A 22,358-nucleotide genomic window follows, 5' to 3' on the forward strand; every position below is an offset into this window, starting at 1 on the left:
CTTTGAAAGTAATAAGACAAGATTTACAAAGGAGCTTTGTTGTAACGGCTCATGGAGAGAGAACGCAAGAGATAACAATAAAACAACTTTAGTTTATTACGCCATCAGACCGAATGCCCTTTTACATTGTTAAGATTTGGTATATATAGATAACTTAAAAAACATGTGATAGGTAAAAAACGATAACATATTAGTAGATTATTTTTTTTTCCAATATTGGAGGAGTTCCAACACCTCCCCTTTTAAGTAAAATCGTAGGATTTCTGGCGGGGATCCATAATGAGTCTCTCGGGTATCTTCCTTACTCTTTCTGACCGCCGTACTTCCTCGGAGTCTGCGTCTGGTAAGTTGAACCGTACATGGCGTTCGGGAGCGGGCACTGTGGCCCCAGCAGGAACTCGGTCGGGATCGACTCTTCGGTCTGGGATGGGTAGATCGAATGTGTCCATGAATACCGAGTAGGGATTGCTTTTTGGATCGTTGTTCAGACGGTGGTAAAGTTGATTGGCATGGAACTTCTTATTAGTGGCGTCATCCATAAGAACATCATAAACTACGCCTTTGACCGTTTGAATTCTCCCTGGATACCACGTCTTTGACTGGTGTTGCCGAGCATAGACTAGGTCTCCGACTTTGAAGGTGCGTCGTCGAGCTCCATGATGACGGTTGAATTGTCGTTCCATGGTTGGATTGCGTTCTGATGACGGAGAGACCGGCGGATGTAGGAGGTCTAGCTCTGTACGGAGTGTTCGGCCCAAGAACAGTTCTGCAGGGCTTTTCTGGTCTATACTGTAGTTAGAGGTTGAGCGATAAGACAGCAGGAAGACGTCTAGCATATAAGGGACATCTCCTTCGCCCTTGAGTTTCTCTAGTGCCCTCTTGAAGGTGTCCACGAAACGTTCCGCCTGCCCATTAGATTGCGGATGGTAGGGCGGGGAGAAGATATGCTGGATTCCTTTGCGGGAACAGAACGAGGCGAAGTCGTGTGAAGTAAACTGGGTTCCGTTATCGCTCACCAGTACTTCCGGATAACCATGGCGTGCGAAAAGGTTATTCAGGACGGATATGGTGGCGGATGACGTGGTGGTTTTCATGTCGAAAATCTCGGGATACTTGCTATAGGCATCGACGACTATAAGATACTGGTGGCCGTTATGGGGACCGGCGTAGTCGATGTGTATCCTCTGCCAGGCCTTCACGGCTTTCGGCCAGGAATGCAACAGAGTCTTGACAGGGAACTTTGCTGCAGAGCGACATTTGGAACATTTCTTCACGAAGTCTTCAATTTGAGCGTCCAGAAAAGGCCAGTAGGCGTGAGCGCGAGCCAAAGATTTCATCCTACTGGTTCCAGGATGTCCTCGGTGAAGTAGTTTCAGGACGGTTGCTCGTAACGGGTAAGGTATTACCACTCTATTCTGTAGAAGCACGCAACCCTGCTCGATAGTAAGCAGGTCCTTCCCTCTGTGGAATTGTTCGAGGGCGGTTGCCTCTGGTGTCGCTCGGAGATTCTTTAATGTCGGCCAACCATTCCGAATATACCCGACGACCTTCTGTAAGGCTGGATCCGCACGAGCAGAGGATTGGATGTCATGGAAGGTGACTGGAAGCTGTCGGACTATGGCCTCCACATCGTCTGTGACTTGGAGACTTGCGAGTACGATGTCATCGTCCGGAGAGGGATGTGACGAGATAAGTCTGGACAAGGCGTCTGCCTGCCCGAAAGAGGTTGTCTTGCGATATTCTATCTTGAAGTCATAGGCGATAAGAATGAGTGCCCAGCGTTGAAGACGGTTAGCAGTATGTACCGGTACGCCTTTCTTGCTTCCAAAGATTGCTAACAGCGGTTTATGGTCCGTGAGCAGAGTAAAGCGGCGCCCATAGAGCATTTTGTGGAACTTCTTGACCGCGAAGGTAAGCGCGAGAGCTTCCTTCTCGATTTGGCTATAGTTCTTTTCCGCAGGGGTCAATGCCCGTGATACATGAGCTACAGCTTGAATTGACCCATCTGGCATGCGATGTTGGAAGACCGCCCCAAGTCCATAATCGGAGGCATCAGCAGCGACAATGATGTCCAGTGTAGGATCATAATGCGTTAAAAGGAGATCTGATTGAAGCGTCATCTTCAGTTCTTCGAAAGCGTGCTGACATTTAGGTGTCCAAGACCAAGTCCGTTTGGACTCCAATAATTCGTCCAGTGGTTGTCTAATGAAACGCATATTATTAACGAAGACCTGGTAATAGTTTACCATTCCCAAAAATGAACGTAACGTTGGCAGGTCAACTGGTGCTGGCATGTGGACAATAGCCTTGATTTTCTCGGGGTCGGGTCGTCGACCAGCGCTATCAATGATAAATCCCAGATATTTTATTTGTGTCATGAATAGTTTACATTTCTCGAGGCGAAGGCGGAATCCATAGTCTTTAATACGGGAGAGTACTTCTTTGAGGTGTCGCTGGTGATCTTCGAAGTTACGGCTGACAATGATTATATCATCGAGGTAAGCGGTTGCGAATTCAAGTCCAGCAAGCATTTGGTCCATTATGGTTTGGAAAATTCCCGGAGCGGATTTCACCCCAAACGGAAGTCTCTGATATTGGAAGTTTCCCAGGTGAGTGGAAATGGTACAAAGCGGTTTAGAAACGTCGTCCAGTTCTACTTGTAAGTATGCTTCAGATAGATCCAATTGGGAGAAAAGTTTTCCCCCGTTGAGCGTCGCAAATATGTCTTCCGGCAACGGTAATGGGTGTTGATTGAGTTCTATGGTCTCATTCAGGCCGGTGGAAAAATCTGCGCAAAGACGGGTGGTGCCGTTAGGTTTTCTTACGCTTACGATTGGTGCTGCCCAATCAGTGTGCTCGACGGCTTTCAGGACATTTGACTCTTCCAGGCGTTTGATCTCCATTTCGATAGTTTTGCGAGCAGCGAACGGAACTGGCCTGGCTCTACGGTATACTGGAGTGCTTCCGGGTTTGAGAGTAAGGCGGGCTTTCGCTTTAGTACACAGCCCCAAACCGTCCTCAAAGACATCCGGGAACTCATCCTTCAGCGTCGCAATGCAGTCTGCTTCTCTTAATCTGTGAGGCGTTCCAGGTGAGGCGGTACAGAGATTAATGGCTTGAGTACCGAGTCGGGAGCATTGTCGTAAGCTATCCAGAAGACCGAAGAAATCCAGGGTTTCCACTCCCAGTAGGTTTAGGGATCCGTCTTTCGCCAAGTAAAAACTGTGTTGAATTTCAGCGGTTCCCAGTTTAAATTTTGTCGTTGCTTTCCCAAGGAATGTAGTGCTTGATCCATCGAATAGCACTCCTTGCTCGCTGCAGGGGGTTAACTTCGGCTTACCAATTCGTTCGTAAGTCGCCTCATTGATAATGTTGCCTTCCGCTCCCCTGTCCAAGTAGAAAACTACGGGAACGTCGTTAACCAAGAATTCCCCCGTTATGAGTTTCGAAGGTCGCATGGAATTCAGGCTGAGTGTATTTATCTGGCTTCTGTCTGGTTTCCGATGTCCGGATACTCGTTTCTGATTTTCGCATTGACTAGCGAGGTGACCTATTCGAGAGCATTTATGGCATTCAGTCTTAGCGTGCGTGCATTCCCTGACCCAGTGCATCTCTCCGCATCGAAAACAGGCGTATGGCGGCGGTTTCGAAGATCTTTGAGATGACTTGGCTCTCCGCTTCTCGGGAGATCTGGAAGGATGCCGTACAGAAGTCTTCCGACGACGGAAGCTGTTGATCGGCGTGGCCTTTGCTTGGAAAACCGTCTGTTCAGTCTTCGTAGCGACGATGGTCAGGACTTCGTCAATTACATTCTTGAGTTCAATGTTGGCCTCGGTATTTAGTCGTTGCAGGATTCTGGTTCGTATGGATTCGTCTTCTGGTCGGGAGAGTCCACAGAGGGAAACCAGAATTCCGAATTGATCTTCGGTCAAATCGGAGAAATTGAAACGCTTTAGAAGTAGTTTAACGCGATTAAAATACGGACCATAATCTTCATCCAAGTGACGCTGGATCCGCATTAGGTTGAATCTTTCTATGAAGAGTGTCTGTTTCTTCCCGAAAAGTTTCTTGAGGTTCTCTACTGTCGTTGCATACGAGAAGTCTGTTGGCTCTTTGGGCATACAGGACCGATAATACTCGCTAAAGGCTTCGTTAGACAGTTTCGAGACCAGATACTCGACTTTGGCAACGTCGGTCAGATTTGGGACACTAATATCCACGAGATAGTCAAATCTCTTCAGCCATTGTTCCAATTTGTCGCCATCGTGTTCATCAGGCTCGAAGATTGGAATGTCAAGGCAAGCTATCGTGGATGTGGGTGCTGGAGTCGAGGTTGACGGACCGGAGGTTCCTGTTGTCTGGAGTAGAAGGTCGATGATCCTTTGGTTCTGCTTCTGGGCCGCTACTTGCTGCTGCATAAACGCGTTCAACACTTCTCCCAGAGCGGACGAGGAGGAGGCCTCGGAGGATCCGCTTTCCTGCTTAGGTTTGCAAAAGATTTTTAAATATTTGGAGTATATTAAGCATCAAGTCGAAGTGAATACATCTCTCCTAAACAAAATTCTTGTCAATAACGAGGCTGTTTCAAAAATGGATGTAGATCACCTAAATCTGCCAGTCACATCTATGGAAGAACTGGATCATTTAGAGGATTATTTAAACCTGAAAGAAAATAAAGCGGCTTTGGTAAGGGGTTTACGTTTAAATTCTTCATTTAAAGTATAATGTGATTATAATTTAATGTTTACTATGAAATATAGCTTAAATATTGAATAGAAAATGTCGGTTAATTCATGGGTCATTAAAATTTCTTCCATTTTTTAGGTGTCTTATCTCGGAGGGATAGGTGGAAAAAATTTAGGAGATTGCACTCGAAGAATTTTAACATCACTATTAACGGATATCGTCAGTGACAAAATTAGTTGGGCGGGAAAATCTAAACGTTCTTTCAAAAAGATGAAACTTCATGAAATAACAATGGGTACGTTTGAAATGAGTAATAAGTTGCTGTCTGAACATAACAAGTAAGAGCCTAATTGAATATATTGTTTATATTATATAGCTGCTGTTAGGTACAACAATATTTTTAAAGCTGAACCTGAAAATAAAATCGAGGAGTATATTAAAGAATGGCTGAAGCAGTCTGCAGGAAGAATAAAGAAGGACGCTGATAGGAAAAAGGCCGGAAACAGTAATGAAATTGTCGAATAGTCGAAATGTTAAATTGTCAATCGATTTTGAATAACACCTATTAATAGATATAAATAAAACTGATTTGTCACACCTAAAAAGTTCATTTTTATTTAACTGACAATACAAACGTAGCTCACGTTTTTAATTGAAAACAACTGTTGATTGTAGAACAACCAAATATCACAGGCTGCTGTCACGTGATATATAAGGAACCCTATATATATTTTGACGTGGTGTTCACTACAAGTAGACGTTTGTTACTCGTGCTACCCACCTAAATTGCACGTTACGAACACTAAATGACCTTATACTATTTTCCCATGTATTTTAGTGCAAATATTGTTCACATATTTAGTAACAACAACGTGATCTTCACTGTTGGTTAACGTGAATTAGATGGTGTTTAGAGGTGACATGGTATGGGTGTTTTACACGTTCATAATTAGGTTTACCGTACACCGCTTTTAGACGTGTAAATCACGGGTTTTGGGCACCTGAGAAACGTTGGGTACACGTGCTACCCACGTAAATTGCACGTTACGAACACTCAATTACCTTACATTATTTGCACGTGAATTTTGAGTGCAAATATTGTTTACATATTTTATAAAAACAACGTGATCTTCACTGTTGGTTAACGTGAATAAGATGGTGTTTAGAGGTGACATGGTATGGGTGTTTTACACGTTGATCATTAGGTTTACCGTACACCGCTTTTAGACGTGTAAATCACGGGTTTTTGCTACCTGGGATACTTTGTTGTTTACGTAGTCTTTAAAAAGACCACCTTGTTTAGTATTTTGATCGTATTGTGTTATTTGATATGACCAGGCTTCGTACATGTGTGTTATTTTGTATCCTCGTTCTACGGCGTATCTTAGTTCATCTGTTACCCAGGTACCCCGTAGTTCTCTTTGATCAGGTGTGTGGGTGCAGTCACCTTGAAATTGAGTTTTGCAACAGATGTAGCATAGGGGGAATGTTAACTTCCCATTTATCCTAGCAGGTAAAACTGGATGGATCAGGTTTTGAGCCGGAAGCACGTCGCATTTGAGGAGTCCATCGAAAGAGAAGATATCGGGGAAATTGTCTAAAATTATTTGAGGATGGCCAATAGGAACTTTTCTAGTTTTGTTGACGAATGGGTATAAACTCGTGAAATCGACGTAGTGCATTTTCTCTGTCCCCGTTGTTTTATGGTACAGCTTGTTAGCACAGCATCGACCTCCGAAGAAAGCATCTCGGGGGTTCAGTCTTTTAGATGTTTTAATGCGAATATCACTCCGTTTTAAAAAGTCATTAATTTCGGGGTTATTTGTTTTGTCTTGTTGCCACTCACATTCCCATTTGACGTTTACTTTATATTCTTGTGACTCTAGTTTACTAATTTTCTTCTCAGTTTTTGTGTATCTTGTGTTTAACGTTTCAGTAGGGTCCCCATGTAAGATCTTGTTTCTATTGATGGGAAAGTGTATTTTACATCCATGATAATAGCAGCCCATGTATTCAAATACTTCTTTGTTGATCGGGGAATAGCCATCTACCTTCATGGTCTGTATTTTAACTTCCTTAGCCCTAAAAGAGGATTGAATGGGGATATTTCTGTTATGCGAAGTCCATTCAAGCCATTCAATGGCGCCTAAAGATTGGTTCTCACCAAGTCTGTAGTAGTTTGAGGGAATGATACTAATGGTATTCGATTTAAGATAATTTTTCCTGAAAACGTAAGAACAAACGCCAGGGAGAGTAACAGAACCACAATTAAAAGGATCTACGCTAGTGACTTTAAGTAGAAGGGACCGAAAAGTTAAACATCCTAGAAAGAGAAGTAGAGTATCGTTTTCACAATAATAATAAAGCTCATTTAAGAAGTTGAACCCTTTCTCTTTACTGACTTCCTCCGCTCAGGAAGGGATAACCGACTTCAACTTGAAGTCGGACTTGACCTTGCGCACCATTTTTTCCTCACGAAAATACTTCAAAATTTTAAAAATAAAAAAATTTATGTTTTTTTATAGGATTTCCCCCACCTATTAAAAATATGGTAGGGATTAAAAAAGAGTATTCAACAGATGTTAAGTTCAATTCATTTTATTGTAAACAAAAATTAATATAAAAAAATTAGCAAGTATAAAATTAAAATGATATGTATTTAGAAAATATAACATTTTTTCGGTTCAATTCAATTTATTGTTAAGACAAAATTTATAAAATAAATACAAATAAAATTAAAAATGAGTTAGTAAATGCATACGGGTTTTTAAATACGTTATCTGACCCGAGATTACAGAAAATAAATTATAATTATAAAAATAATTTTCAAGATTTTCTTCTTGAAGAACATTGTTGAATTTCGTCACGACCTGGTACGACGTTATGAAATTGGTGAAGTACCCAACCACGACGTCAAATTTTTCGTGTTGTCCATCTAAATAAGGTATACGATCGTGGTACCCGTATAAATTATCATAAATATCATTATAAAACTCTATAATGATATCCGCCATGTGTGTAAACACGATTTCATGGTTATTTATCTTGACGAGATGCTCCTTTACAGCTCCCGAAACGCGGTTCAGGGCTGCTGTTTCCATACTGGTCAAAACAATAGAGTCCTCCTTTATTAAGTCTTAAATGTGGCATGTGTTATGGTATGCCACAACTGTTGTCTTTTCATTGGGGGTATCGTTTAAAACGATTTCAAAATTGTTGGCTTCATGGGCAGCGGTCCAACCTGCTAAAACGGGTAAGCGCGGCATCAGCTTTTCCCAGGTTTCCGTAGAAATGGCGAAGCTTTTTACCGATTGTTTCCGGCATAGACGAACCTCAGGATCCAAGGTTCCGTTCACGAATCCAGTTGTTAAGAACAACTCTTTAGATATATGGAATCTCCCGTTAATTTTACGTTCGTTAGTTACACCTATCTTCCTTTTGGGAGCTTCTTGATTTTCCATCTTGCAGGTTTAAGATCTTCTCGAATAATGATACTCTACTCTATTGGGTCAGGGGATTTTTATACTAAATTTCTTACGTAGCTATTGCGAAAAATCTATTGTCCTTGACTGTTCCATTGTTAGACTGTAGGCGTATTTTTATGTCAAACTTCTGAAACCACAGATTAAGGAATTCCAGTACCCCCAAAATCAATAAAATAAATAATACAATAAGTAGTTTTTGGGGATTAATCTCCAAGATCTGACGAATTCTCGACATACTTTGTGTACTTGACTCCATAACAACTTACGAGTAAATAAGTTATACAATAGTAAACTTGACCTATTTATCTATAAATAGAGACTACCCTAACCTGTCAATATTTGATTGAAGAAATACTTTTCTTACATCTTCATGTAATGTCGCAAAAACCCAAGAAATGACGCATCATCTCTTTTGTTGCAATCCTTTTGTTGAGTTAAAAAATCTATTGACGATTCATCCTTTTGTTACCATCTGCTACCTGGATGTCAATCTTATGTCACCTATTGTTGACTGACTAACAATATTAGACGTGTTTAAGCACGGGTTTATAAGGGTGTGTACTTGACTTCGTAACAACTTACGAGTAAATAAATTATACAATAGTAAACTTGACCTATTTATCTATTAATAGAGACAACCCTAACCTGTCAATATTTGAATGATTGAAGAAATACTTTCTTAACAATACATCTTCACGTAATGTCGTAAAAATCCCACTAATGGAATGACGCATCATCTCTTTTGTTACAATCCTTTTGTTGAATTAAAAAATCTATTGATGACTCATCCTTTTGTTACCACCTGCCACCTCTTAAAACCACTCGGATGTCAATCTTATATCACCTATTGTTGATCGACAAACAATATTAGACGTGTTTAAACATGTCCGGAAGGTCAACGTACCATTGGCCAATAGAAGCTTAGGTAACCCTCCACCCCCTTTACCCTCCCTACGAATAAGCCTAGAGAAATTTAGTATAAAATAACGAGAGAGAACAACAGAATATCGCATTCGAAATTTAGATCTCTTAACATCAAGATGGATCCTGAATCACTTCTCTGGAATTTGAATGAATTAGCTGTAAATAGGCCTTGGCCCCTAACTTCACTATACAAGTTTTATTTTTTCCTATGTGCCTATTTACACGTCAACCCGGCTAATGTACCCTCAACTTTACCTACTTTTATTATGAACGGAGGTTTAAATATAATCGAAACTTTCCTGGACATTATTGCGTACATGAGAACCGTTCCTAGAACACCGGAAGACTGCCATACAATAGACGAATTGGACCACCTAAATAACTTATTTCCTAGACCTCTAAATATTTCCCTCGCCGATCGTATAGAAAGACGCCGAAATGAACTAATACCCACTAGCCATGAAGAAACCTTAATCTCCGAATTCAACAATCCACAATACGATATAGAGATGGCGGCATTCTTGGATCAGGGATGTCAACAAAACGACCCTTTTGAGTACCTTTCTCTAAACTTCTCGGACTACCTACCCAGTGAACAAGAGTCTCTCGTGGATTCGGAAGAAGCCGAGGCCGATGCGTACGATCAATGGGGTGGCGGCTGCCCACCTTCACCCATTCAGGACAACCCTTATTGCGAGATCTTGGAACAAAGCGAAAAATTCTATGGTCAATTTAACATGTATGGTAGAGAATTAGTTCTAAACATCACAGACGACCCCGTAGATAGTATAAGTAGTATTACAGAACACGTATTAAACGAATATCTACCCACTGATTATGTCCAAATAACATTGAGAAGCCTTGGCATAAATTGCAGGTCTGAATTAGAATTATCATTTAAGAGACTAGACCAAGTAGATCCCTCTATCCTCTTTGACCAACTAGCCGAACTACTTTATGACGATGAAATTGAACATTTTTTTCAAGGCCCCGTAAAAATGATTTTCCATATAGTGAGGATTCCCGAAGGATACGGTCGATCTAATCGTCGACATCTTAAACCCTTCAATATTTTCTCTAAAGACAGGCGAGGAATACGGCGGATTACGAGTACCGATAATCTATGTTTGGCCCGAGGTCTCTGTGTAGCTATTTCTCATCGTGACTACATGAACAATAAAAACAACAAAGAGTTAAAAGCTCATTACAAGAGCATATCCCACAACCAAATGCAAAAAACAGCTGCTTTAGATCTGTGTAGAAAGGCCGGAGTCGCTTTATCTGAATGTGGAACTCCCGACTCATTTCAGAAATTTAAACTATATTTATCGGGTTACTCCATCTTTGTCTATGAATTCGAAAATAGGGTACCCATTTTAATTTTAGGAGAGAATGAACAAAGCGACATTAGGCCCCGCCTCTTTCTTCTTAATGAGAGTATTCACTACAATGTAATTACGAATTTAAAGCCTCTTTTTAGTCACGAATACTTTTGTGAGAAGTGTCTCACTCCCTACTGGCGTATTCAATCACACAAATGCAATGACTTTTGTTTTAAATGTATGCGTCCGACTGTTTGCCATGGTCGTGAAAAAACATGTGGGTCATGTTTGCGAAAATTCTGGGGGGGGCGATTGTTACGATAGTCACTTGGTTCCGACTGGTAACAAAAAAGCCCTTTGTGAGAGGCTCTACCTTTGTAAAAACTGTTTTAAAACAATTGATTTCGGAAACCGCAAGACTAACGACACTTGTGGGGAGATGTTTTGTCAAGTATGTGGAAAACATCAACCTAGCGATCATTTATGCTACATTCAAGTGATAAAGGACAAAAACTCCCACGTTAACCCTGCTAAAAAATCACGTCGTAATATACCGGAACTAATGTACATTTTCTTTGACGTGGAATGTATTCAGACAAAGATATGCCAGGAAAAGGTGGGAGCGTACGAACACCAAGCCATATTATGTGTTAGCATCTCAGTTTGCGAAGATTGTATAGACGAAAAATCCCTAGATTTTAATTGTATCAAATGCAACCAATTTGGACCGCGAAAACAACATTTCACTGGTGGAAAACCCATAGCTCTATTCTTGGATTATTTAATCAGTTTATACGATGTGAAAAAAGTTATCGTATTATCCCATTTTGGTAGCAACTATGACAATCAATTATTAATTAGGGAAATAATTAATAGGGACGAGAAATTGGTCCCCGAAACTCTGAAAATTAACGGTACGCGCATTTTAGAAATGAAACTCTCTAATCTATTATTCCTCGATTCGTACAATTTTATCCCCGTAGCTTTGGCTAAGTTCCCTGACACTTTTGGTTTACCTCATGCCGCCAAAGGTTACTTTCCCCATTTTCTTTTCAACGTAGTTGATCACGCGTTCGATATAGACAGACAGGAAGAGACAAACTTCGTGTTAGAAAATACTTTACCCCCTGCAGAGGCTTACGGTTGCCAGTATTTCACTAGGAAAAACTTGGACGCCTTTATGAAATGGCATGCCTCAGAAGTCAGTAAAGAGAGAGGGTTCAACTTCTTAAATGAGCTTTATTATTATTGTGAAAACGATACTCTACTTCTCTTTCTAGGATGTTTAACTTTTCGGTCCCTTCTACTTAAAGTCACTAGCGTAGATCCTTTTAATTGTGGTTCTGTTACTCTCCCTGGCGTTTGTTCTTACGTTTTCAGGAAAAATTATCTTAAATCGAATACCATTAGTATCATTCCCTCAAACTACTACAGACTTGGTGAGAACCAATCTTTAGGCGCCATTGAATGGCTTGAATGGACTTCGCATAACAGAAATATCCCCATTCAATCCTCTTTTAGGGCTAAGGAAGTTAAAATACAGACCATGAAGGTAGATGGCTATTCCCCGATCAACAAAGAAGTATTTGAATACATGGGCTGCTATTATCATGGATGTAAAATACACTTTCCCATCAATAGAAACAAGATCTTACATGGGGACCCTACTGAAACGTTAAACACAAGATACACAAAAACTGAGAAGAAAATTAGTAAACTAGAGTCACAAGAATATAAAGTAAACGTCAAATGGGAATGTGAGTGGCAACAAGACAAAACAAATAACCCCGAAATTAATGACTTTTTAAAACGGAGTGATATTCGCATTAAAACATCTAAAAGACTGAACCCCCGAGATGCTTTCTTCGGAGGTCGATGCTGTGCTAACAAGCTGTACCATAAAACAACGGGGACAGAGAAAATGCACTACGTCGATTTCACGAGTTTATACCCATTCGTCAACAAAACTAGAAAAGTTCCTATTGGCCATCCTCAAATAATTTTAGACAATTTCCCCGATATCTTCTCTTTCGATGGACTCCTCAAATGCGACGTGCTTCCGGCTCAAAACCTGATCCATCCAGTTTTACCTGCTAGGATAAATGGGAAGTTAACATTCCCCCTATGCTACATCTGTTGCAAAACTCAATTTCAAGGTGACTGCACCCACACACCTGATCAAAGAGAACTACGGGGTACCTGGGTAACAGATGAACTAAGATACGCCGTAGAACGAGGATACAAAATAACACACATGTACGAAGCCTGGTCATATCAAATAACACAATACGATCAAAATACTAAACAAGGTGGTCTTTTTAAAGACCACGTAAACAACAAAGTATCCCAGGTAGCAAAAACCCGTGATTTACACGTCTAAAAGCGGTGTACGGTAAACCTAATGATCAACGTGTAAAACACCCATACCATGTCACCTCTAAACACCATCTTATTCACGTTAACCAACAGTGAAGATCACGTTGTTTTTATAAAATATGTAAACAATATTTGCACTCAAAATTCACGTGCAAATAATGTAAGGTAATTGAGTGTTCGTAACGTGCAATTTACGTGGGTAGCACGTGTACCCAACGTTTCTCAGGTGCCCAAAACCCGTGATTTACACGTCTAAAAGCGGTGTACGGTAAACCTAATTATGAACGTGTAAAACACCCATACCATGTCACCTCTAAACACCATCTAATTCACGTTAACCAACAGTGAAGATCACGTTGTTGTTACTAAATATGTGAACAATATTTGCACTAAAATACATGGGAAAATAGTATAAGGTCATTTAGTGTTCGTAACGTGCAATTTAGGTGGGTAGCACGAGTAACAAACGTCTACTTGTAGTGAACACCACGTCAAAATATATATAGGGTTCCTTATATATCACGTGACAGCAGCCTGTGATATTTGGTTGTTCTACAATCAACAGTTGTTTTCAATTAAAAACGTGAGCTACGTTTGTATTGTCAGTTAAATAAAAATGAACTTTTTAGGTGTGACAAATCAGTTTTATTTATATCTATTAATAGGTGTTATTCAAAATCGATTGACAATTTAACATTTCGACTATTCGACAATTTCATTACTGTTTCCGGCCTTTTTCCTATCAGCGTCCTTCTTTATTCTTCCTGCAGACTGCTTCAGCCATTCTTTAATATACTCCTCGATTTTATTTTCAGGTTCAGCTTTAAAAATATTGTTGTACCTAACAGCAGCTATATAATATAAACAATATATTCAATTAGGCTCTTACTTGTTATGTTCAGACAGCAACTTATTACTCATTTCAAACGTACCCATTGTTATTTCATGAAGTTTCATCTTTTTGAAAGAACGTTTAGATTTTCCCGCCCAACTAATTTTGTCACTGACGATATCCGTTAATAGTGATGTTAAAATTCTTCGAGTGCAATCTCCTAAATATTTTCCACCTATCCCTCCGAGATAATACACCTAAAAAATGGAAGAAATTTTAATGACCCATGAATTAACCGACATTTTCTAAACAATATTTAAGCTATATTTCATAGTAAACATTAAATTATAATCACATTATACTTTAAATGAAGAATTTAAACGTAAACCCCTTACCAAAGCCGCTTTATTTTCTTTCAGGTTTAAATAATCCTCTAAATGATCCAGTTCTTCCATAGATGTGACTGGCAGATTTAGGTGATCTACATCCATTTTTGAAACAGCCTCGTTATTGACAAGAATTTTGTTTAGGAGAGATGTATTCACTTCGACTTGATGCTTAATATACTCCAAATATTTAAAAATCTTTTGCAAACCTATAAATCGAGGCAAATTAAATTAATAAATTTCGATTATTACAACAATTTTATACCATCATATACAAACTGGAATCTTTGTAACAGAAAATACCCTTACTAATGTCCTGAGAATTGTTCGTTTGCTTTCCTTGTAGCTTCAGTTCTGTGCTCGACGGAATATAAGATCTGGTTATATCACCAGTGCTATTGGAAGACGTATTAAGGTTCAAGCTGCTTGCTACAGATTCTTCTCAAAAGCTAGAAAGTCTGGCTTTGTTTCGGTTTTGACTTTCGGTTTCGGTGGGTGAAACCTCGTGGGCTGATAATGTATTTACCGAAGTTGATGGCATTGCAAAATAATCATCAAGTTCAAATTGACTCTGTTGAACAGAATGTTTTTCCAAAAGAGCTGGTGTTGAAACAGGCGACGCAGATAAATTTGATATTGAAGGACGTATTGAAATTTCATGGCAATTTGATTGTTGTTTGAAACCTTAAAATAATATATATGTAAATATTTTAGCTAACAGACACAGAAAACAAATTGCCATTCTTAGATGGGCCATTCGGAAATTCCATAGGTTTTGGGAGGGTGAACCCCTTCCGAGGTGAAAGTTGCTTAGACCTTTTAATTAGGCTCGGCTGGTCTTAAAAAAATTCAATTATTGGATATTTGTCTTGTCAAATTAAAATTAATCAAAATTGATACAAATGTATTATATAGGAAATTTGGGAGTCCTTTCTTTAAAGTATGACTAAATTGTAAACACTGACACATCTTTTTGTGTTATGGAAAACGGCACTCCCGCAATGATTTTTCGCGATATTTTCCTTGACATTGAAACCAAAAACGGAATAATAAGAGCGTCGAAGCAGTATATTCGCATATTTATTTCATTGAGAAACTATTTCGTCTGCCTGTGTTTTGGCTCCACCCACTAAATACTTGCCTCACTTAACAATATTTTATACTGCATGGAATTCGCTGTCTGTAATTTCATGTAGGCAATACATATGTTGCTTATAAATATTCCAGTTTTCTTGAGGTTTTCTAAAATATTTAGGTTAAGCTTCTACATCTGCAAGTAGAACCTTAACTTATATATTTTAGAAAACATCAAGAGAACTCGAATAGTTTAAGCAACATCGATCTTCTAAAGACCAAACTCTAAGTGAATAGAATAGATAGAAGGCGAACAACGAGTTTTAAAAACATTGGCCACCTCCTTCAAAACCTATAAAACAGTTAAGGATATATATTCAAAATTTTTCGTACATAATCCGTTTTTGGTGAAGCTAATTTCAAACTCTTGATTTTCACTCAACTATTATAATATATTGAATACCAGTATCTTCGTCGTCGGAAACGTTAAGGTATCCCGAATCAAAGCATCCATTTGCCGGGCGCTTCAAATGTTTTATCTTTCTGTTTTCTTTTCCATGGAGAGATTCTTCATTGTCTGTTCTTTCTCCGATGTCAGAGTTCAGCTCGAAAATTTTACATTTCGTTTCTGCGCTTTTATAGTTGTCTAAAAGTCATTGAATCAATAAAATGACTCACTATACATTGCGACATTATTCTACCCGATTCAAACACTATTCTTCTTACAGCATAAGTATCCCAGTTTTTCTTAGGAGACTCGCCGGCCACTATGGCTTTAATTTACCTTTCACTCGATTTAAATGGTGGCCAAAAGCTCTCTTCTTTGGTATCATTAAGCCATTTTTCGTGAATCACACCGCACTCTATCTCCACTACCATTAATGTCCGAAAATCCTACCACCTTGAACATTGTCTTCAGTACAGGAAAACTATTTGTTATTAAATCGCTTGAAAACGCCATATTAAGGTGTAAAAAGCAATTCTATACCGACCATTCTTAACTCAAGACCTTGAGACCTATAAATATCATTCGAAAGTAATAATGGGACTACTATAGCACTTATGGGAATATTAGTTATCGGCAAGTAAAAACATTTGTGGTCAATTGCACAAACAGACCACGCTTGCAACTTTGACAGTTGTGAAACCTTTTTGATACCAAAGTTTGAAGATGGGCACGGATATATATAAGCGTCAGTTGAATATTTAAAACTTCGCGCAATCAGAAATATTTCTTTAGATTGTCTAACTTCCACAATATTTTCCAATAGAACGATTTCCCCAGTTTTTAGATGTAAACAGTTATCGGGTTTTCTATTTCTTAAAACAAAACCTTTGAATAAAAGTCTCCGGTACTGAAATCCTTTTATTCCATCTATCATACGGCCTTCATTATGATCAAACTGAGGTTCTATTTTACTTAAATCTACTTGCATTAAAGGTCGATCCGGATTCAGAGATTTTAGTTCATTTAGTCTAGCAATTACCTGCTGGAGGGGCTTGTGCGGTGATCTCACTATCTTCTTCAAACGACCAAGAAAAGACTCAAAAGGGAAAGCCGAAAAAATTATCAAGGGATCCGTATATTTTAACATATTTAGTTTAATGAATCAGATTAGGTATATTATACACATGAATTTCTTTACCATATAATTCATGAGCAACTTCAACAAAATTGATTAGCAGTGAGCCTGCATAGTTTATCAGATCATCTGAAGGATTTTTTTTGGCATAAAATAATAATTGCACAGTGTAATAGCTGGAAATGGTCTACTAAATGGCTTGGAAGTAGATTTCGAAATGCGAATACTCCCGTATACTGTAGAAATTGTCTAAATTTGGTGGCTGTCCATTTATCGATTTCATCAATACAAATGAAAAGTGCTATCAAAACGAACATAAAGGCGTTTGACTGTGTTAAATATTCCTTAACAAGTTAACAATTTGAACTAGTAAACAAAACAAAAAAGAAGTAAAAAAAACCCTTAGGTAAAACTGCGCTGAGTAGTGACAGCCCCCCTCTTTGATTGTATTACGGTCTATGTAGAAAAAAAAACTGTGTGTCTAGTCTACAGCTGGCACCCAAAAAAGCTTCATGCCGCAAATCACTCGGAAGTTCACTTATTTTAAATCTCGGTTACTTTTTACGATCTGTTTAAAGTCTAATTTTCTTAATTTTGGTACATCCTAGTTCTCAAAAATATTGTACGCGTTAAGCCTAAAAGCGCGCAATTTATTTTATCATTTGTGGATTAATGTTTTATATATATCGATCAATTGAACTTACTTTTTCAATAGCAATATCCAAGAGCCTTAATGCTGTTCAATATTTAACAATCATAAGATTATCTTTAAATTCCTGAAAATAAAAGGCACATAATCATTTAACTTGTATTTAATATGTTGAAGTCCAAAATATGTCTTGGTTAAATTTTAAACGCAAAGCCGTATTCAGCTGAAAACTCGCTAATACGACCACGCCCCCTCGGCGTATTAGTGGGTCACCTTCATCATGTTAGGCTCACTAGCGCCAAAACGGAGAGCAGAACAGCACCATAAATGGCGGGATATTTGAAAACAACCTTAAGTTATGCAGCGACACAAGCGGTGAGGATAGCAGCACCCGAAATGGCGGGAAGTTTGAAAACATTGTAAACTTGACGCTTTTGGCGCCATAGGTTTTATCTTAGCACTGGTGTTTAGACGAGAGTAAAATATCTTTATTTGCTTGTTGAAACTTATCTATTTTTTATATAGCTTACTTATCCTCCTAACACCACATAGTTTTAAGAGCACACAATTCTATGAGAGCGGTAGCTCTCTTAGATAAGACTTCATACTGACTTTAATGTATAAGGATGGTTTTTTGATTGGATGTAACTTTTTTTGTATTCTAATAATTGTTTTGAAAACATTCCACAGAACTACGATTCGGAATCTGAATATGTGGTTAAAATTTCCAAAAGATTCATTTAATAGTTTATTTTATAAAAAATAAAGTTGCAAAGGGTGGTTTTCATTTCCATAAAAATAATCAGTGATTTTGACGAAAAACTCGAAATTTTCGCTTAGAAATAACATGGGAAAATATTTTACAGATAACCATTTTGTGGCAGCCGTAATGCAATAACTATTCGTTTGTTTGAATTGAAAATGCTTTTAAACGAAAGCCTGGTATTTAGAATTTCCGCTTTCCAATTTTCATTAATTAGATTTAAGTTAAAGTATGTTCAATTTCATATTTTCAAAACCATTCCAATCTGCGATATTTTAGCATGGATAATAGTCAGTTGATGATGTAAGCACGGTTAAGGCTATTTGGTCCAATTTTCGTAGTAGTAAAAAAACAAGAGAACCTTAGCTTCTGTTAGCTAACAAGTTAAGTTGGAAAAGGACGCCACACATGTATATAAAGTTAACAAGATAACCTACGACTGGTAATTAAGCTAGATTACCTACGACTGGAAATTAAGCTAGATTACCGACGTGTGTTTCTTTACTTTGTGCTAGCAAATCTTGATTGAAATGTTCAAATTATTATATTATCTGACGTCTTCATCTAATTAATTAATATTTAAAATAACTTACTCGTTCACCTGTGTATCCATCGCTTAAAATGGGCTATGGAAGCCAAGGCTTAACGGTTAACGCCCCTACCTACCTAGCGCGACAAACTGCTTTCCTGCATAGTTTAGTGACGTCACGTCAGAGAGAATTTTGGTGACGTATGGCTGTTATAATGCGCAGGCGCGGCGGGACAAATCAACAAGGTGCGCAAGCCGTAAAACTTTCTATAAAGGCCTATTGAGAAATACCGTCAGATATCGGTTCTGTGTAATAAGAAACAAAAACATAAATAAGAGAAAATTCTAGCATGATCCAAAACATAGAATATATATGGATAAGAAGATACGGCAGCTTGTACGTGATTGGTCGAATTTATCGTATCAAGGGCACCCTACACGCTCAATAAATTGTACAAAAAACGTGGGGGCCGTCGTTTTAGTTACAAAGTATCAAAAACGTTATCCAGACTAACAATTGTACAAAGTTAAAAAAATGCCACAATAGTTTTTAGTAAATGGATCATCGTTTGCGATAAATTTTGGACAATATTTGTATAAAAAAACTGAGCATATATTGAGTTTTTTATTGCTCAAATTGTTATCCAAACAATTGAACAAAATTTTGCATTCGAATAATATCATTAAAGTCTGTGTATTTGACCCTGCACCAATGGAAGATATGTCGCTAACTAGGAAACAAAACATCATCCTAGAATTTATTGAGTTATATCGATCATATCCTCAACTTTGGGACATAGATTCTCCACTTTATTCTAATAGAAACTCTAAACGAGTGGCATACGACGTCCTTGTAGAGAAGTATAAAGAAGTAGAAGCCGACGCCTCGCGTGACACCGTTGTTAAGAAGTTAAATTCTCTGCGAACTAACTACCGTAAAGAACTAACTAAGGTTCGAAATTCGAAAAGGTCGGGTGCAGGAACCGAAGAAATCTACCAGCCAAGTCTGTGGTATTACGAAGCCTTAAGTTTTCTTGCTGACCACGAAACACCCAGGGCTGGTAGATCAACTTTGAAGACGAATTGTTCGGTTATCGAAGAGGTCTACAAGAAGGTAACTATAAACATCTTATTAATGAGTTAAGCTTTAACATATTCTAAAAATGCATGTGGTAGGGTTAATATAATAATTTATAATCAGTGGCATACGACCCAATAGACTTTTTAACAACTGATTTGTCCGTTCGAGTGAGAAAGGATTATATGTAGTTTATTTAATGTTCTTATTTGAAAATGGCCTTATCTTGCCATGGCACTTGGCCTTCCCGACAAAAATAAGTACGAAATGTATCTCTTGTGGCTTGTCCGTTGGTACATCGTTGGTCATCGTCATTCTGAGTGTCCTTTAGTTTCATAATGACGTGTTCATCTCTCCAAGAACCTGACTTCAATAGTCCAGTTTCAAGGTCTTCAGAATCCACCGTACCTGGGCTGATATAATCTGACTTTCTTTTTCGTAAAAAATTATGCAAGTAGCAACATGCTAAAACTATGGTTTCAGCCTTCCTGGGACAAAGATTTATTCGATTTTCCAAAACACCGAAACGCGAGACCATTATCCCGAAAACATTCTCAACGATCCTTCGAGCTCTTGACAGCCGGTAATTAAATATTCTTTATTCGTTGTCAAGAGTTGCTTGAGAGTATGGTTTCATGAAGTTGTCCAAAAGTTGAAACGCTTCGTCACCGACGAAAACGAACGGGGCTGAAGTGTTGGAACTTGGTAGGGACTCGGGTTCAGGAAGATGTAACGAGTTCTCCAAAAGTTTCCTGTAAAACGTTGTTTCTCGTATGACACCGCCATCCGATATTCGACCATTTGCTCCGACATCCGCCATCATAAACTCGCCATCATAAACTCATAGTTAGAATTGACAACTGCGAGCAGTACAATGCTATGAGTGCCCTTGTAGTTAAAATACCGAGAGCATGTTCCTGCTGGTTTTCGGATGGTAACATGCTTTCCATCTATGGCCCCAACGCAATGAGGAAAATTCCATGTACGCTCGAATTCATTAGCCACTTTCCTCCATTCGGATTCGTGTTCTGGAAACTGCCATATGTAATATTTTAATCATCAAGTAAAGTGTCAACCTCCATAATCGCAAAGTAGTTATTATGTGTTTAGTTTTATGTGTTTAGTTTTAGCATAAGTATATTTATTGGGCTCGGTCTTGAGGTTAAGTACTATCTTTACCATCCTTGAATAATTGTTGTTACTAAAACAAATATAGTCATTAAGTACTTGATCACTGCTTTCTAGGGTAGCGAGGATGAAAGCTTTGAGATGAATATCACGGCAAGCTCCACGAAAAAGACTGCCAAAAAAAGAAAGTCTGCAGATATGGGAACCGATGATATGATAGCGGTTGCATTACACCACCTGAGTAAAGACGATGATGAATTTACAGCTGTTGGGAGGGGGTATTCTGAAAAGCTTAAAAAGCTGACTCGCATTCAAAGAATTTACGCCGAAAACCTTATTGGACAAGTCTTCATGGAGGCCGAATTAGAAAACCTTACGAGAACATCCAAACTAGTTATTTCCCCGAATACCGCGACATCTTCTCATTCGTCTTTCACAACAAGTGAATCGAGTATTTCTAACTATAATGAGCCGCTCTTGGAGTTTTTGAAGGACCTTTAGGTGTTTATTTGCATATCAAAACGATATAAAATGTGTTTACCAACATATATAAATACGTACTGTACATGTAATAAACCCATTAAAACATAAGTGAAGCATAACAAATGGTTGTCATTTACTTCTAAAGGGAGAGTGAAATGAGAAATCAAGAGATGTTTTTATCGATTATTCTACTAATTATAAGACCAATTCTGCATAGTGACACATCCAGGAAATATTTGCGAATGATTTTAAAATTCTAATTAGGTTGAGAATTTATGAATAATTTGAACTAAAACGATGTTTACTAATGAATTAAACATAAACCTAAAATTTTCCGGATCTGAATAATAACGTGCTTTACAGGCTTAACGACATGGGGTTCGTAGATCAGATTTATGCAACTAAACCAACACTTCTAAAATCTTCCCTACAAGTACTGATATACACCATTCAATAATTGTGACTGTGCACATAGAAGAAGCAAACCCCTTTATCAAATATATAAAAGGTGATAAAAGTTCCTCCCAAGCCAAAACTGGTGTTCGTAAGGAAAGTCGTCTTGTATGGGATCCATTGGACCCGCACTTGGCTTTAAGGCTGGTACTGGTTCCCTTCCCCGTTGGTCTTCCTCTCTGACTAACACTAGCAATTGTGTCTTCAAATGTATATAAGAAACATGTTTTATGGGTATGTGATGAAGTGTGTCAATTCCGAATATGATGCAAATTGGTAACGACAACTTAACTGCCACAAGTGTTTATATATGCCCACTTGACATTCGAGCATTGGAATATCAACATTAACAGTCCCTTCTCGTAACTTTAACTACTGACAACATCAATCTAATCTAAGCAATATCCGTTAACATTTTTCATCATACGTACCTTTATGTACTCAGCCAGTCCTACAATTATAGCTTCACAAGTCTCAATTATTATCTTTGATATCGTTTGCGGAGCGATACGCATAGAAAATTTTAAATCCTCGAAACTTCGACCACTTGACAAGTATCTAAGCGTAAGGACCAGCCTTGTCTCAGGAGGAATTGCCTCCCTCATTA

General features: G+C 38.5%; 1 protein-coding gene across 1 annotated transcript; it reads left to right on the forward strand.

The window, feature by feature from the left end:
• Positions 1–19,041: 19,041 nt before the first annotated feature.
• On the forward strand, positions 19,042–21,421 carry LOC149681254 (uncharacterized). Its single transcript, XM_089834451.1, has 2 exons — positions 19,042–19,723; positions 20,933–21,421. The coding sequence occupies exons 1-2, from the start codon at positions 19,322–19,324 to the stop codon at positions 21,314–21,316; spliced, it is 786 nt and encodes a 261-aa protein (XP_089690577.1). The 5' UTR covers positions 19,042–19,321; the 3' UTR covers positions 21,317–21,421.
• The last annotated feature ends 937 nt before the right edge of the window (positions 21,422–22,358 follow it).

Source organism: Phalangium opilio, unplaced genomic scaffold (assembly GCF_054372755.1).
Source record: "Phalangium opilio isolate 3A_F unplaced genomic scaffold, DU_Popi_V2 ptg000039l_1, whole genome shotgun sequence".
Taxonomy (NCBI): Eukaryota; Metazoa; Arthropoda; class Arachnida; order Opiliones; family Phalangiidae; genus Phalangium; species Phalangium opilio.